At 42.8% G+C, this 15,138-nt stretch overlaps 1 protein-coding gene across 2 annotated transcripts in view; it reads left to right on the top strand.

Moving 5' to 3' along the window:
* Positions 1-14,680, top strand: part of LOC308297658 (phosphatidylinositol 3,4,5-trisphosphate 3-phosphatase and dual-specificity protein phosphatase PTEN-like) — a 33,089-nt gene extending 18,409 nt beyond the window's left edge. The window contains exons 6-10 of one of the 2 annotated variants that reach the window (XM_080741186.1): positions 2,686-2,827; positions 5,715-5,783; positions 6,966-7,132; positions 8,865-9,251; positions 11,699-14,680. In XM_080741186.1, the coding sequence (XP_080597312.1) occupies positions 2,686-2,827; positions 5,715-5,783; positions 6,966-7,132; positions 8,865-9,251; positions 11,699-11,884 (951 nt within the window). In that variant the 3' untranslated portion in view covers positions 11,885-14,680. The remainder of the gene's footprint in view (positions 1-2,685; positions 2,828-5,714; positions 5,784-6,965; positions 7,133-8,864; positions 9,252-11,698) is intronic. The other variant, XM_080741187.1, reaches the window with a different exon arrangement.
* Positions 14,681-15,138: the final 458 nt, after the last annotated feature.

Here is a 15,138-nt window from a genome sequence, read left to right as displayed (position 1 = left end):
TGCACGGATCATGTACCAGGCGTGTGTAGACCCGACCAGCTTTCAAAAAAAGCGAGTTTGAACTGGTGGATGTGGCCACATAAAAACATAATTTCAACTCTTACTGTACACTCTTTTAGAAAGAATCCTCCTCTAGTATAATCATAATACCTGATAATCATGTTTTAGGGGGGAAATAAATCATGGCACTGCATATTTAAGATCGGCCTCAGTCCTAAAGGGGTTAAAATAGTGAAAATAGCCGATCTACATCGACACGTTGTGAGCCTGTAGATCGGCTATCTTGACTAAAAGGTTTAGGCATAAGGGATAAGATGGTTGCGGGGTAGCAGCTCCAGCAGAGACCTCCAATATTCCCTCTTCTGAGCAACATTATTAAATCCATTTAGGCCTAGGATTATTGACTGCTTTAACTATTGAAAAATAGCAGATATACAAGCTCACAGCCGCGCTGCGTGCTTGTAGATCTGCTATTTTTGAAAAATCGTGAAAAATTGAATTTTTACCTGATTCTATAAGTGTCTTTTGAATCCTTCTAAGGTTTTTTTTGAAAAACCTATGTTTCTATGTCAGCAATCTGGCCAGCCATCGTCAAAGAAAAGATCCTTTTCACTTAACAGTTAACAGCTCAGTTATTCTGTTCTTGAGAGACTACTATGTCAGTGGTTCTCAAACATTTTCATGTGAAGGACCCCTGTAAAAAATCTCAAATATTACAGTTCCAAGGACCACCCAGAAGCAAAATTTGAGTTACAAATGTTCGCTCTAAAAATACATATATTCAAAGATTTGCACACATTTTCACAACTTTTTCAGATCTACAAGCTCGCAGCGCGGCACTCGGTGCCGCACTGTGAGCTTGTATATCTGCTATTTTTCAATAGTTAAAGCATTCAATAATTCTAGGCCTAAATAGGCTTTAGCAACTTCCTCCTGGGGGATCCCAAGGCATTCCCAGGCCAGTCTGGAGATGTAATCCCCCCAATCTGGCCCTTGGTCTGCCCCGGGGTCTCTTCCCAGTGGGACATGCAGTTTATACTCTATACAAACAATTGCTGCATAGTTGCTTATTTGATTGACACAACTTTCTACATGGCCATGAGACATTAGCATTGCTGTATGTATATTTTTGACCCAACTGATTTGGTCACGTTTCGTATTAGCATTGCTGTATGTATATATTCAACCCAGCAGATTTGGGTAACATTTTCAGAAGACCCATAATAAATTCATGAAAATATATATATATATTCTTTTCATGACAAAATATTTGCTCTTATCAATCTATCACAGAAAAATAAATGTTTTATTATTGGAAAGTCAAAACTGCCATGACATACAGTACATGTTATTGTCTCCACCAGCCGAAGGCTGAGGGAGAGTATGTTTTCCCCTCCGTCCGTCCGTCCGTCCGTCTGTCCGTCCGTCCGTCCGTGCGTCCGTCCGTCCGTCCGTGCGTGCGTGCGTCCTCGCAGTTTGTGAGCAGCTAATCTCAGTCACCGTTGGCCCGATCGCTGCCAAACTTAGCACACACACTCCCTGGATGCCAATCTAGAACCTCTGCCCCACATTTTTCAAATCAGCCTCATGGTGGCGCTATAACAGGCCGATTTGTGTGGCCTGGTGGAGACCTGTGCTCGGAAGAGCACTGCTTCTAGTTTACAAATGTGGCACACCACTTTGAGAGCCCCTCGCCCACTAACACTGACATGGCCCAACACCACACCACTCCACACCACCCACTAGGGATGGGTATCGTCTCGATACTTTTAATGGTATCGTTCGCATGACGTCGATACTATCGGGTATCGGTTCACGTAAAAACGAACGATACCTCGTTTCGTTACTCTTGAACGCACCCCTGGCCGGTCGCATCTGTAACAGTTGGGCTACTGAGAGTTTAATGATTAGTAGGCTACACTCGTTACTGTGGAACATAGCCGACAATAGCCTATAATGTTTATTATTATGATGTTTATCCAACGTCTATACTCTCCGCTCCGCCACACTGTGTGATCATCATCATCACCTCTGCTCTACCGCAGCAGCCAGCGAGTCACCACCCTTTCCGTGTTGAAGTTAAACTTTAATAAAAAGTATCGAAAATGGTATCGAATAGGGTATCGTATCGATTCCCAGGTATCAAAAAAGGTATCGTATCGATTCAAAGGTGAACGATACCCATCCCTACCGCCCACTTGAGCCAGGTTTTCCACTACAAAGACCTGGGTAGAATGGTGTGAAAGTGGTACTAAACGTGGTACTAAAAAGTATCCATTCCAGAGTAGGTCTGAGCTAGGCCAAACAGGGCGAAACACTTCATAATGACTGATCTGATCACTCACTGACTTTTCATTTAGACCACCAGGATATACAGTAGTTGTAATACATGATAATAGATTCTATTGTGTTATGATCACTGGTATAATCGATTATAGTGTATTATAATCAGTTATAATTCATTATAGTGCACTATAAGTGCATTATAATTAGGATAGTTGTAATACAAATTGATATTGTATTATAATCACAGTTAAAAGGGTCAATTTGTTTCTTACCGATACTTACCGGGGTACTTTTGTGTAATGGAAAATGTAGATATTTTTATGTGGTGTGGTGCTGAAGCTACAGTGGAAAAGGGTCTTACTGTATGTGTTTGACGCCGTGCTGGTGTTTGTTTTCCAGGGAGTAACGATCCCCAGCCAGCGGCGCTACGTCACCTACTACAGCTACCTGCTGAAGAAGCAGCTGGAGTACAAACCCGTGGCCCTCCTCTTCCACAAGATGGTGTTCGAGACCCTCCCCATGTTCAGCGGAGGCACCTGCAGTGAGTCACCACAATGTTCAGCTTTTAAGCCCGATTTTATAACGTGGTTGTGTGTAGGGACGGGACCATATGAAAATGTCATATCACGATTAGTGTGACAAAAGAAATCGCGATTTACGATATTATCGCGATAATTATAATCCATTATCCTGGGGCGGAACATTTTCACAAAGAAATAGCAGATCTACAAGCTCACAACGCGTCGCAAAGTGACGCGTTGTGAGCTTGTAGATTGGCTATTTCTTGTTTGGCCAAGACATTTGATAGAATGAAAAAAAGACTGTATCGAGTACATATATTATAAGTACCGGTACCGTTTTCCAATTATAGAGGGTTTAAGTGGTACCGGATAAGCAGCTCGGCAAATAAAAGGTGAATTGATCCCAGTGCATGACGGAGGATGATATCACGATAAATTAAATCTCCACGATACGATTATCGCGAGTGTTTTTTATCACTGCGACGTGAAGTGCGTTTGAAAAAAGAGGCTCGCAGCTGCTCGTGGTTGCAGCAAAGATGAATAGTGAAAGAACTACAGTGCGACAACTGCGACAGGCGCTTCTCGATCGCGTCACACCAAGTCTCGCTCGGATCCCGCCCCCGTAGCTGCCGCTGATTGGTCCGAACCGGGCGCTGTGCGGCGTAGCACCAATCCCTGAGCGGTTCCAGATGGAAGTACGAGGAACTCAATACGCCACCATCTGGCGGAGTCAGGTTGGAACATGGAAGAACATTGGGTCATCTTAAAATCGTCTCGTATAAGCATTGTGATCCAAAAATTAACTCTTTGCGATATTGTCAGGGAGGTGACTCTGTATCGTATACGATAGTCAGTCATATTTGATACAGTCTGTATCTGGCGAAAATGCCACGAATTCGGCTGCAGTAACATTAGCATTCTCTCGCCGTCAGTTGATTCTTCATATCCATATGAGTCAAACCGCCGGGATCATTTGTTTTAAAAAGAAATTGCAGATCTACAAGCTTCCTGACACGCTATGAGCTTGTATATCTGCTGTTTTTGAATAGTAGTATAGAATAATCGTTCAAATTGTTAAAATGACACAGAATGTGCTTTCCCGGATTGAATGGGTTAATGTGATCGTCAATCAATATGCTTCTTCTCCTTCGAACCTCAGTTCTGTGCATGTGTGTGTGTGTGTGTGTATGCATGCATTCTGTTTTTAAGATAAACTAATGTTTTCTGCTAAGACTTGACATGGTGTCTTTCCACACTAACACCGGATATCGTTGCTGACGGGAGGAAAACCTTGTATGTCCACATTAAGCGGTACTTCTCAGGAAATGGACGGAAAAAAGAACAGTTGTAACATTAGTCGCAAGCTCTCTGTGACGTAAAGACTTTATGGGTTATAGCGAAAACACGTGCACTTTTATCAATACTTTTACACGACACTTGCATAATAATGTAGGGCATTGATTTGTGTAAAAAAAGAAAACATAAAAACTAAATAAATAGAAATACGGAGATACAAGGTTTCTGCCCGACACCGTTGCATTGGTTCATCATCCTTCTCCCTCCTGCTAACTGTCCTGTTGAAAAGGCCCTATTCTGAGGTTGACATCCTCTCCCTCTCTCTGCAGCAGGGCTTCCCAAGCAACTCCACACCCCGGGACCCAAACATACAAAAAAGAAAAACACATTAGCAGAGCTATAAGCCCACATCACGCCACGATAATGACGCATTGTGAGCTTGTAGATGTGCTATTTTCACTATTTAAATGTTTTTTTTTTTTTTTTGTTTAAGTGATGCTGGGAACCACTGCTCTAGATGGACAACACACACACACATCCCTCTGCTATAGTACCCTCCGCCCACCACAGGAAAAACCCAAACTATTTGGGGAAAATATTTTTATAAACTCTAATCATCATCTGTCGCTATGAATGGCTGAGTCTCGATTTGATCAATTATATTAAAAAGATAATCTCTAATTGAATAATAAATATACTTGATTTTTTAAAATAGAATTAAAGAACATTTTAGATCTCCTGTCCAGAGCGCTACACATGCGCTGAGTGAGACAGTTTCTCCTCATGTCTCTCCAACCGCTCCGCCCAAAGAAAAGACATCCAGCATGTCTTTATACCAGGGATCTTCAATGTTTTCAGGCCAAGGACCCCTTAGCTGAGAGAGAGATGAAGCACAGATTTTCATCGATTTTATAGATGGATTCATAGACTTGTTTGACAGCGCTGTCATCAGTCTATGTTGGATTCATGTTAATGTGTATTTTCAGACATTTAACCACTTTGAAAGATTCACACATTTTGCCAAATTACCGGGATACCTAGTTCACCTCTTAACCCATTTAGGACTGAGGCCCATTCAAGAAATACAACTTGTCGATTGGTTATTTTCAGTGAAAGCTTTCCCCACTACACGGATGCTTGGGTTTAAGTGGTTAATGAGCTTTAAGATGCCCACCTCTGTCTCAGAGCTGTGTGTTTGTAAGTAGATATAATTGTAAGTAAGTACATATCGTCGTTGTCGGGTGGAAACCTCGTATCTCCAAGTTTCAAATTTGTACGTTCTTTCGCAAAGTAAAGCCCTGCTTCATCGTACAAGGCCGTTGCACAAAAGTAGTGAAAACAGCCGATCTACAAGCACACAACGCCTGGCACCACGAGGCGTTGGTGTGCTTGTAGATCGGCTGTTTTCACTAGTTTAAACCGTTTTTGAAATGATAAATGCAAAACGAACGTTTTTGGACATTCAAGGTTTCCACCCCACAACGACGATATATTATGTAGAATGTGTGTGTTTGTGTGCCTTGGCTGCTGTGCTGTGCTGTGCTGTGACGTCCCGGCCAGGCCAGTAAGGGCTTGTCTCTTTGTGACCATGTTGTTTCTCTCTCTCTGAAGGGGACAGTACCTTTAAAAACAGGAGTGAGCCGACCCCTCAGGGCTTCAAGAAAGGGAATTGGCATTGGGGTAAATGAGTCTTTTAATACCATTTTTATGTCATGTTTTTGTTCGCTGTTCATTTGCCCCTCCCCCAGCCTCGTGCCTTGATTTGGTTTAGGGAAGGGGGCGATATGAATTTTCGTGCCAATATCGATATCCAATATAATGATGGCCAATAACCGATATAAACTGATGTCGAAATGATCTCATTCTGTATTGGAAAATAAATAATAATAATAAACACTGTAAGACGCCTAAGGGCGAAAAGCCAGAGGTTGCGCCATCTGTCTTGGCCATATATGGATTCTGTTAGTGTGGTTCTCCTAACAGGACATCTTCTGGAATATGATCCCTTTTATGCCCATATATGGAGATCCCTGCTCTGAGTATCTCACATCACTGATGTCACCTGTGTATGCCCATGTATGGAGATCCCTTTTATGCCCATATATGGAGATCCCTGCTCTGAGTATCTGACATCTGTGATGTCACAGTGATGTGTCAGGGGAACCACAGTGTCGGCCGTTACCCGACCGGCGGTCCAGACACGGACAAGCTGTGACGGTTCTGATAGTAAACTGCGACCTACGGTCGCAATAATAATAATAATAATAATAATTTTGTCCATTCTGAAAAAGGCATATAAACTCTGAATTTCAATTAAAAAAACAATGCCTTTTCCCCCCCAAAAAAACTAGGGATGTAGCGTTATTAATGGGTCCACATGAGAGGTGTAGCAGTGACAAGTTGAAGACTCCTCCACCCAGGAGGGAGGAGGTAGATGTGGTTAGATTGTGCTGCAGTTTGGTTGCTCTCGGAACGACAAACCATTTGTCTTATCAGAATAGGGTTCCTACACGTCTTCTTTTTAGTTCTGGGCCTCTTTGGGTGTCGTATTTCTGTTAACTTGGTTTCTCTTCCTTAATTCTGAGGGAATGTTATTTTGTTGTATAATATTTTAATCTGTAATTCAGGGTGATTTTCCTCCTGTCAAACTCATGACACTAACACTGTGGTATCCTGTCTGGCTCTCTGGTACACCCTTTCTCCGCTTCTCCTTTCTCTTCCCTTTCTCTCTCTCTCTTTGACGTTTCCTTCTCCTATCCCTCAACAATCTCTCATAAACACTATACTGGCTTCCAAACCCCCTTCCACTCCTCCCCCTCCCCCTCCTCCATGTGCAACATCATCTTGACCGCCGTTTTGCAGACCCCCAGTTTGTGGTGTACCAGCTGAAAGTGAAGATCCACACGTCCAACCCGGCTCACACGCGACGCGAGGACAAGCACATGTTTTTCGAGTTCCCCCAGCCGCTGCCCGTGTGCGGAGACATCAAGGTGGAGTTCTTCCACAAGCTGAACAAGATGATGAAGAAGGTTGGTTTTTGCTTTTTTCATTGTGTGTGGTGATATTGATACTTGTAGAGATAAGAGTAGAAGTAAAAGGACAGAACATAGTTACTAGGGATGGACATCGGAATCGGACAATATCAACAATCAGCAGGTATGATATCAAACCGGCAAGTAACTGACATAAATACCGGTTTTATGCCAATTGTGTCTATGGCACTGCACAGCTTGATGATCTGGTCCTGTGACTAAAGTAAACATTAGCAAGTAGCAGCCAGTCTACTTAGTGGCAGCCTACAGAATACAGATGGTGCTGATTACCTTTGCAATGTAAGGATATATTACATAATCCTGTGTCAATGTCGTCTCCAAAAAGAAGGGGAAAAAAGCATGCGTCACCTGCTTTCCTCCTGCCTAGTCCAGACGGTCATATTAGACTGGATATTGTCTGTGATTTTGGATATTGTACTATTGTGATTGATTTGGCATTAGTGTTCTTCTAGCTTATTGGTACTCAAATTGAACTATGTCTTGTAGGCATACTTGGCCTGAAAAAAAGGGTATTGGAGCAGCCCCATTTTCTAGTTCTTACAGTAGCTAAAGAAATCGGTATTGGCAGGTCAGACCTTCATAAAACCGGTGGACTGGTATCGGCCAAGAATTTTGCAATCGGCCCATCTCTAATAGTTACTTTAGACTACTGGTTCTGACACATGAAAGCTTAATAATGACAGTGAAAATGAAAAGGTATTTCCTCAGCAAACATCCAAACAACACTGATAAACTAGTGGAGGAGGTGGAACGTGGGTGGCCACTGGCTAGCAGAGCTGTGGGAAGAAGTGTGAATTTTCCTCTTGGAACGCACAGTCCAAGAGTAATATTATTATTATTAATACTCCTCTTATCAAAACTCCCGTTGTTGAAGCAAATGCACATTAAAGCCATAACCCTCAACTAGTATAATTGGTTTCTCAATTGAGTTTAGCCTGTTATTAATTATAGCAATAGCTATTCGTGGACGTACATGTTTGTACAAACACTTTGGAGGGGTCCTTGACTGGAAAAAAGTTTGAGAACAACTGATTTAAACAACAAACACAAAAATAAAGATCTCAGTCTGCGTACAGAGTACAAACAGTACTCGTCACGACGCACAGGCACTGTTGTATGGGACAACAAGTAAACTTCTCCTGTTCATCATTACAGCTTAGCTGTACATTTCTCAAGATTCATTTAAAAACGTATTGATTTTAGAGTGGTGTGGTTTGTGGTTGTCTATGGCTACATGTGTGCAGCTTGTGTCTGTTTGTAAGCAACCTAGGCTAGCTACAGTGTGTGGTGGAAGAAATTAGTCTTTGAATATTTTTGACAAGATTCTACAAATGTCTTCTAAATCCTTCTTCTAAATCTGTGGTTCTCAAGGGCCCCCAAGATATATGTATTTGGCCACGGACCCCCCATCTCAAAATATGTTGTTCCGGGGACCACCCAGAAGCAAATATTTGAGTTACAAATGTTCGCTTTTAAAAAGATACATTCAAAGACTTGCAAAAGAAATCACAATTTTTCAAAAGAAATAGCAGATCTACAAGCTCACTGTGAGCTTGTAGGTCTGCTATTTTTGTTAATCGATTAAATGGGTTAATCAATTTATAAAAGTTAATCCATATTTTTTACAACAAACACAAAAGAATATAGATTTCAGATATGAAAAAATAACAAAATGTAACTTCTTCTTGGGGACATCTCTCTCCTCCAGGACAAGATGTTCCACTTCTGGGTGAACACCTTCTTCATCCCCTGGAACTCCGAGGAGAGCGGGGAGAAGGTGGAGAACGGGACGGTGGTGAACGACGTGGTGGACGGCCTGGCCAGCCCCCAGGCGGCCGGGGGCGGGGCCGGGCCTGGGGGAGGAGGAGGGGGCCACACCCAGGGCCCAGCGGCGGCGGGGGCAGTGGTGGTCCCGGCTGGACCCCTGGCCCAGGCCCAGGGCCAGGGTCCGCTCCAGGGGGTCCAGGGCCAGCCGCAGCAGAGCTCGGAGCGCAGGGACAGTGACAGGGACTACCTCATCCTGGCGCTCACCAAGAACGACCTGGACAAAGCCAACAAAGACAAAGCTAACCGCTACTTCTCACCAAACTTCAAGGTAGTGTGGGGGTGGGGCTGCCATGGTTTGATCCGGTGGTTCTCAACCTGTGGGTCGGGACCCCCAGGGGGTCGCCAAATTATTTTGGGGGGGGGGGGGTCCCCCAGATGATTAACTTAATGTGCAACATTGTTTTCTCACAGTAAACACACCGACAAAGTTAATAAGTGTATAGAGCAGGGGTGGGCAATTATTTATTCCATGGGGCCACAGAAAATGTTGTTGAGGGCCGGGCCAAAAGGCAGCGCTCTCCGCAAGATGTGCACCCCGCAAACTAAACACACGGCATGTGACCAGTCTGACCACCTGCTTGTTATTGAGACAACGATCCAATGATCACACACACGTGCAGATGTACGCATTGCGTCCATATGTATGTGAATAAAAAACATAAAAATAAAAGAAATGCAGCTTATGAGGTAAAATTTAAAAATGTGTTTATTTGGTAATTTGCCATTAACCCTACAATGGCCGCTCAATGCCCAGGTCTGGTATAGAGTGTATCTGCACATTTCTTAATGCCTCGCAACACGAGGCATTGTGAGCATGTAGATCTGCTATTTTCACATTAGAACCATGTTATACAAAATGTAATGCCTCAATTTGTCAAGGTGGGGGGTCCCCAGTTAAAATATGATTATTTTGACGTTGTGGCCTGAAAAGGTTGAGAACCACAGGTTTAATCCAGACCTACAGTATGCTACACACACACACACACACACACACACACACACACACACACACACACACACACACACACACACACACACACACACACACACACACACACACACACACACACACACACGCGCACACACACACACACACACCCACACACATAAATGATGTTTTGATATATTGAAAGAGATGCCTATTTATTGCAGCAAACTTCATTTGATTCTTATTAATGGACTTTATTTGTATTTATATATCCCACAATTTTGTAACCCATTTTTCACCCGGTGTCAATTAACCAATGTAATCCTGAGCGCTACACTCCCTCTGCCAACCTGGGGAGACAATAACTGACTATTAGACTTAACTTTTATACAAGAAGAAGAACAATTCTATAGCACTCTCTAAACAACTGTGGATAGCATGATGAGCTGTCTTCCCAGGCGTTTTGGAGGGTATCAGGATCGGCTGGACAAATGATGCCCCCATCTCTGGTCTTCTATTTCTGTAGCATATTGTTTTGGTGTAGCTTTAGGTTGCAGATTTAAAAGACATGCTGCACGGCAACGGGCAACTAAATCCTTCTTTAACACAACGGCTGCCCCGGTAGCCAAACCGTTCACAGACGAGATAAGGTTTCCATGGTAACCCGCATCTCAGATGCTTGCTACGGGTGCTGGTGAAAGAAAAAACTGCATACGTCATGACGCAACGCAGCCAGAAGCAACGGAGAGCGGCCGTTATCCATTGACTCCTATTCTATGCTGAAACATAAAAACGGCTTTATCTCTGAATAAGGTGCAAATAACGCTGAGGAGGCCGAGATCTGCTTGTTTTCACTTCGACACTATGCCGTGATGGTCGGCCCCGGTTAGGATTTTAGTTTCGCGACCGTTTGTAAACAAACAGATCTCCTTCCTGGATCGTCAGTGTACACACACGTGCACCCGCACAAAGCTTCCGGGGCTCTTCAAAATAAAGCGTAAGTGAATGGTGGCAGCCGTTGTGTTAATGCATTTGACACAACGATGTCACGGTCTAATAAATACTGTGTTAGCTGAGGAACAGTTAAATTACTAAATTGGTCATCATCCGCGTCCGCCATCCTCCAAGACTATCAAACCTCATAGCGTCTGAGATGCGCCCCCTAGAGTTGGGTGCGCATGGACCCAAATAATCCCATAGACCTTTGCGCATACCCAGAATGCATTGTGCGATATTCAAGATGGCGCTATTTGCGAACTGGCTCATGCAAGCCCCGGAACCTAGGGGGAGCTCTGAAGCGCCATGGACATGGTGGCTGTTTGAGGTACTGCAGTTGGGGCTTCTAACGACGAACACGCATTCTAGGCTTCTGTGTATTGGCTGCGCGTTCATAGCGGAAGTGCTCGTTCATGAATTGGGGACCCAGCGCATCCATGAACACAAACTATGATGCAAAATGCGTCACAGAAGCCCCACTACGTCACGTTTCTGAGGCGTTTCCAAACGCGAAAGTACGCTTCATGAGCTGGGTGAGCAACTCAATGCAAGTGGACGGGCGGGGATATCTGGTGTCCTCTCTATACTTATTATAACTCTATGGGCTCATGTAGTATAAGCACAAACATTTTAGTAGCTAAAATTGCAAACTCAAAAACCGGCATGGTGTGTCCTGTTTTTGCTATTCATTCTACAACAAAATAAATGCTAATTTGACTGATGATTTTGCGGTGCACAGTTTGGTCTGACATTGTTTCGTCTTTTTTCTTTTGTCTTTGCGGTCCGTCCAGGTGAAGTTGTATTTCACGAAAACCGTGGAGGAGCCTTCAAATTCCGAGGCGAGCACTTCGACGTCGGTCACCCCGGACGTTAGCGACAATGAGCCGGACCATTATCGATATTCCGACACCACAGACTCTGACCCGGAAAATGAACCTTTCGACGAGGAGCAGCACACGCAGATCACCAAAGTGTGAACTCTTTTTAAAACAGGAAAAAAAAAAGAAAAGAAAGAAAATATAAACCAGGAAGAGAGAAAGGAGTAAGGAGAGAAAAAAAAAAAAAAAAAAAAAAACACAAGGAGAAAACTTGAATATGAACTCAAAAAAGAAGAACCTTTGTCCCTTCCTTCCCCCCCAGACGGCAATAGAATATCATCATGTCAGATGCCAATTTTAGGGAAAAAAGTAAAAAAAAAAAAAAAAAAGATGAATATCCTTGACCAATATATTGTTTTTATTATTCGTTTCTTCGGCACGGCCGTGTAACCATGTGCGAGGTATCGACACTGTTGCCCCGTGGGAAAAGGTGCTGTAGCTCTTTAAAAAAAGAAAAATGTAAAAAAAAAAAAAAAAGGAAGTTAAATAAATAAATAAATTTAAAAAAAAGAAGTGTTTATATATATACATACATATATGTTGTATATACATACATATATACATGCATATATAAAGAAACATTTTTTTTTCTTTTTTTTTTGTGTCAAAGACAATGGAAAGATTTTACCACAATCAGGAGACGGGGAGAGTTAGTTGAGACGTGTGGGAGAAGTTTAGAATGATATAAAACTAGGACTATGCTGCTCCTTCTCCTGTTAAACCATGGCCAGTGCTGCAGTCACTTTGTTTCTCCCCCTCCACCTCCTCCTCCTCCACCTCCTCTCATCCTCCCCTCCTCCCTTTAGAGCCCCACCCACGTGTCAGTCTGGAGCCCATGCTATCAGGGGTGTCGCACCAAATTCTGGGCCCTGCGTACAAGGATTCATTGCGGGCCCCCCATGAATGTTCTTCTAATAGGGGCAGGAAACGATTGGGAACGCATTATTACGCATTATTTCGTGCTTTAACTATTGACAAATAGCAGATATACAAGCTCACAGCGCTGCAAGCTTGTTGATCTGCTATTTTTGAAAATGTGTGCAAGTCTTCTAAATCCTTCTAAGGTTTTTTTGAAAAACCTATGTTTCTATGTCAGTGGTGCTCACACTTTTTCACATGAAGGACCCCCAAAATGATATGTATTTGGCCACGGCTCCCCATCTCAAAATATTTTGTTCCAGGGACCCCCCAGAAGCAAAATTTGAGTTGCAAATGTACGCTTGAAAAACAAGTATATTCAAGGATCTGCACACTTTCTCGCGACTTAGCAGATCTACAAGCTTGCAGTGCGGCACTCTGTGCAGCGCTGTGAGCTTGTATATCTGCTATTTTTCAATAGCTAAAGTATAAAATAATTAAGGCCCCTCCACCTTGGGCCCGAGTAACCCACTTTTCCCCCCTTGTGACGCACCTGGATTATATATATATATATATATATATATATATATAACTAAATATGTTTTAGTGTCAAGGACCCCAAATTAACGTATGTATTAATGATGTGCCCCCCAACACCACAAGAGAAGATGTTAAGAATCTAAATTATTCAAAATCTTCCAAACATTTTCGATATTTCTTCAAAATGTGTTCAAAATGTAAGAGTAAGAGCATGTAGATCTGCTATTTTTGAATTATCCATATATAAATGGATAAAGTGGTTAAAATGGTTGTAATGCTATATTTACATTTTCTGGGGACTCCCCGAAACCCCACTTTGAGAAGAGCCGCGTTACCTGCACTTATGCAGCCGATCGTGTCACGATATTTTCGTTATTTATTTTATTTTTTATTTTTTGCACTTTTCAACCTGTCTTCCACCTATTTGGGAGGCATGTTAGTGAAAAATGTTCTAAATTAGCGCTTAGGTGTTTATATGAAACATATTCTAGTTGAATGTTCTCGAATACAAACTAATCAATTTAAAATAATTGTTTGTTTTTTTCCTTGTCAAATTAGAAAATGCAGCACTTCTTTTGGACAAAAAAATATTGACTGTGATTGTCATAGTCAGTAGTTTTTTTTTAGGAGATTCCAAATGGACTCTTACGGGTCTGTAACTCTTGTAAGTGTACAACATGGAACCAAATGGACTCTTACGGGTCTGTAACTCTTGTAAGTGTACAACATGGAACCAAATGGACTCTTACAGGTCTGTAACTCTTGTAAGTGTACAACATGGAACCAAATGGACTCTTACGGGTCTGTAACTCTTGTAAGTGTACAACATGGAACCAAGTGGACATTCTTTTTTGTCCACTCTGAGGGCTCCGTTTTTATACAATTTTGAAAAACATTTAAAAAAGAGTGAAAATAGCCGATCTACATCCACACAATGTGAGCTTGTAGATTTGGCTATTTTCACTATAAAGAAAAGGCAAATAAGGTTTAGGCAAAAGGTGTAACAACGCGACGCTCAAGACAGGGCCCCTCAGAGTCATGATGATGGCGGGGGTCCTTGAAATTAAACAAAATCGGGTATCGGTGTCGGGACTCAAAAGACTTTTTGGCAGTCGGTCGGGCTCTAAAAACCTCCAACCCCCTCTTCCCTGCCCCCACCCCCCCCCCCCCACCCCTTCCTCTCTTTACTGTGAATGCTTCTTGTGCTCTTTGCAGGCTGTCCCACGTGACTTTCGGCCTTTTGTGCAGTGGAGACTGCATGCGGGCAGTGTGTGGGGGGGGGTGGGGGGGTAGTGGGGAGGGGGAGGGGGGGGTCGGAGGGTCCTGAAGAGGCTGTGATGATGTCTAATAAAAAGCATTGCCATTCCTTTCTCCCCCCACTGTGTGTATACGTTTTAAATTATGCAGAACAAGGCATCCCATGTAATTGTCAATGTTTTTTTTTTTCTTTTTCTTTTTTTTTCTTCTTTTTTTAATCCTAAGATAATAAAAATATAATACCACGAAACAAACGCGGAGGCATGTTTTTTTTTTTTTTTTTTTTTAACATTGTTGACGTTATGCGTTTAAAAGGACGAGTGGCGGGCGGGCGAGTGCAGTGGTGTAAAGTAACTAAGTACATTTACTTAAGTACTGTACACATTCACTGCCAAAGACGACCAAAGTTGTGTTTTCAAATCCAACCGTTCACTGCCAGAGACTACGCGGTCTTCCGCAAAGACTTCCAATTCCCATGATGCATCCGCAGGGCCACCGATAGGGGGGGGGCAAAGGGTACTGTTGTCCACCCTCCCGGAAAGGAACAGGACTCGGGAGTAGTCTAGATTGTGTAGGAAAGATTTGAGTGACTGTGAAAGAACTTTCTCTCAAGGTAAGATTAAGACATCATGCTTTATATAAACTCTATTATATAAAGCTTAAACGGTCCCCACGGTGAAAAACCTGTATTAGCGCAG

This window comes from Nannobrachium achirus (genome assembly GCF_963921795.1).
Source record: "Nannobrachium achirus genome assembly, chromosome: 13".
NCBI lineage: Eukaryota > Metazoa > Chordata > Actinopteri > Myctophiformes > Myctophidae > Nannobrachium > Nannobrachium achirus.
The sequence above is the reverse complement of the archived record's forward strand: the minus strand, read 5'-3'. Positions and strand labels throughout refer to the sequence as shown.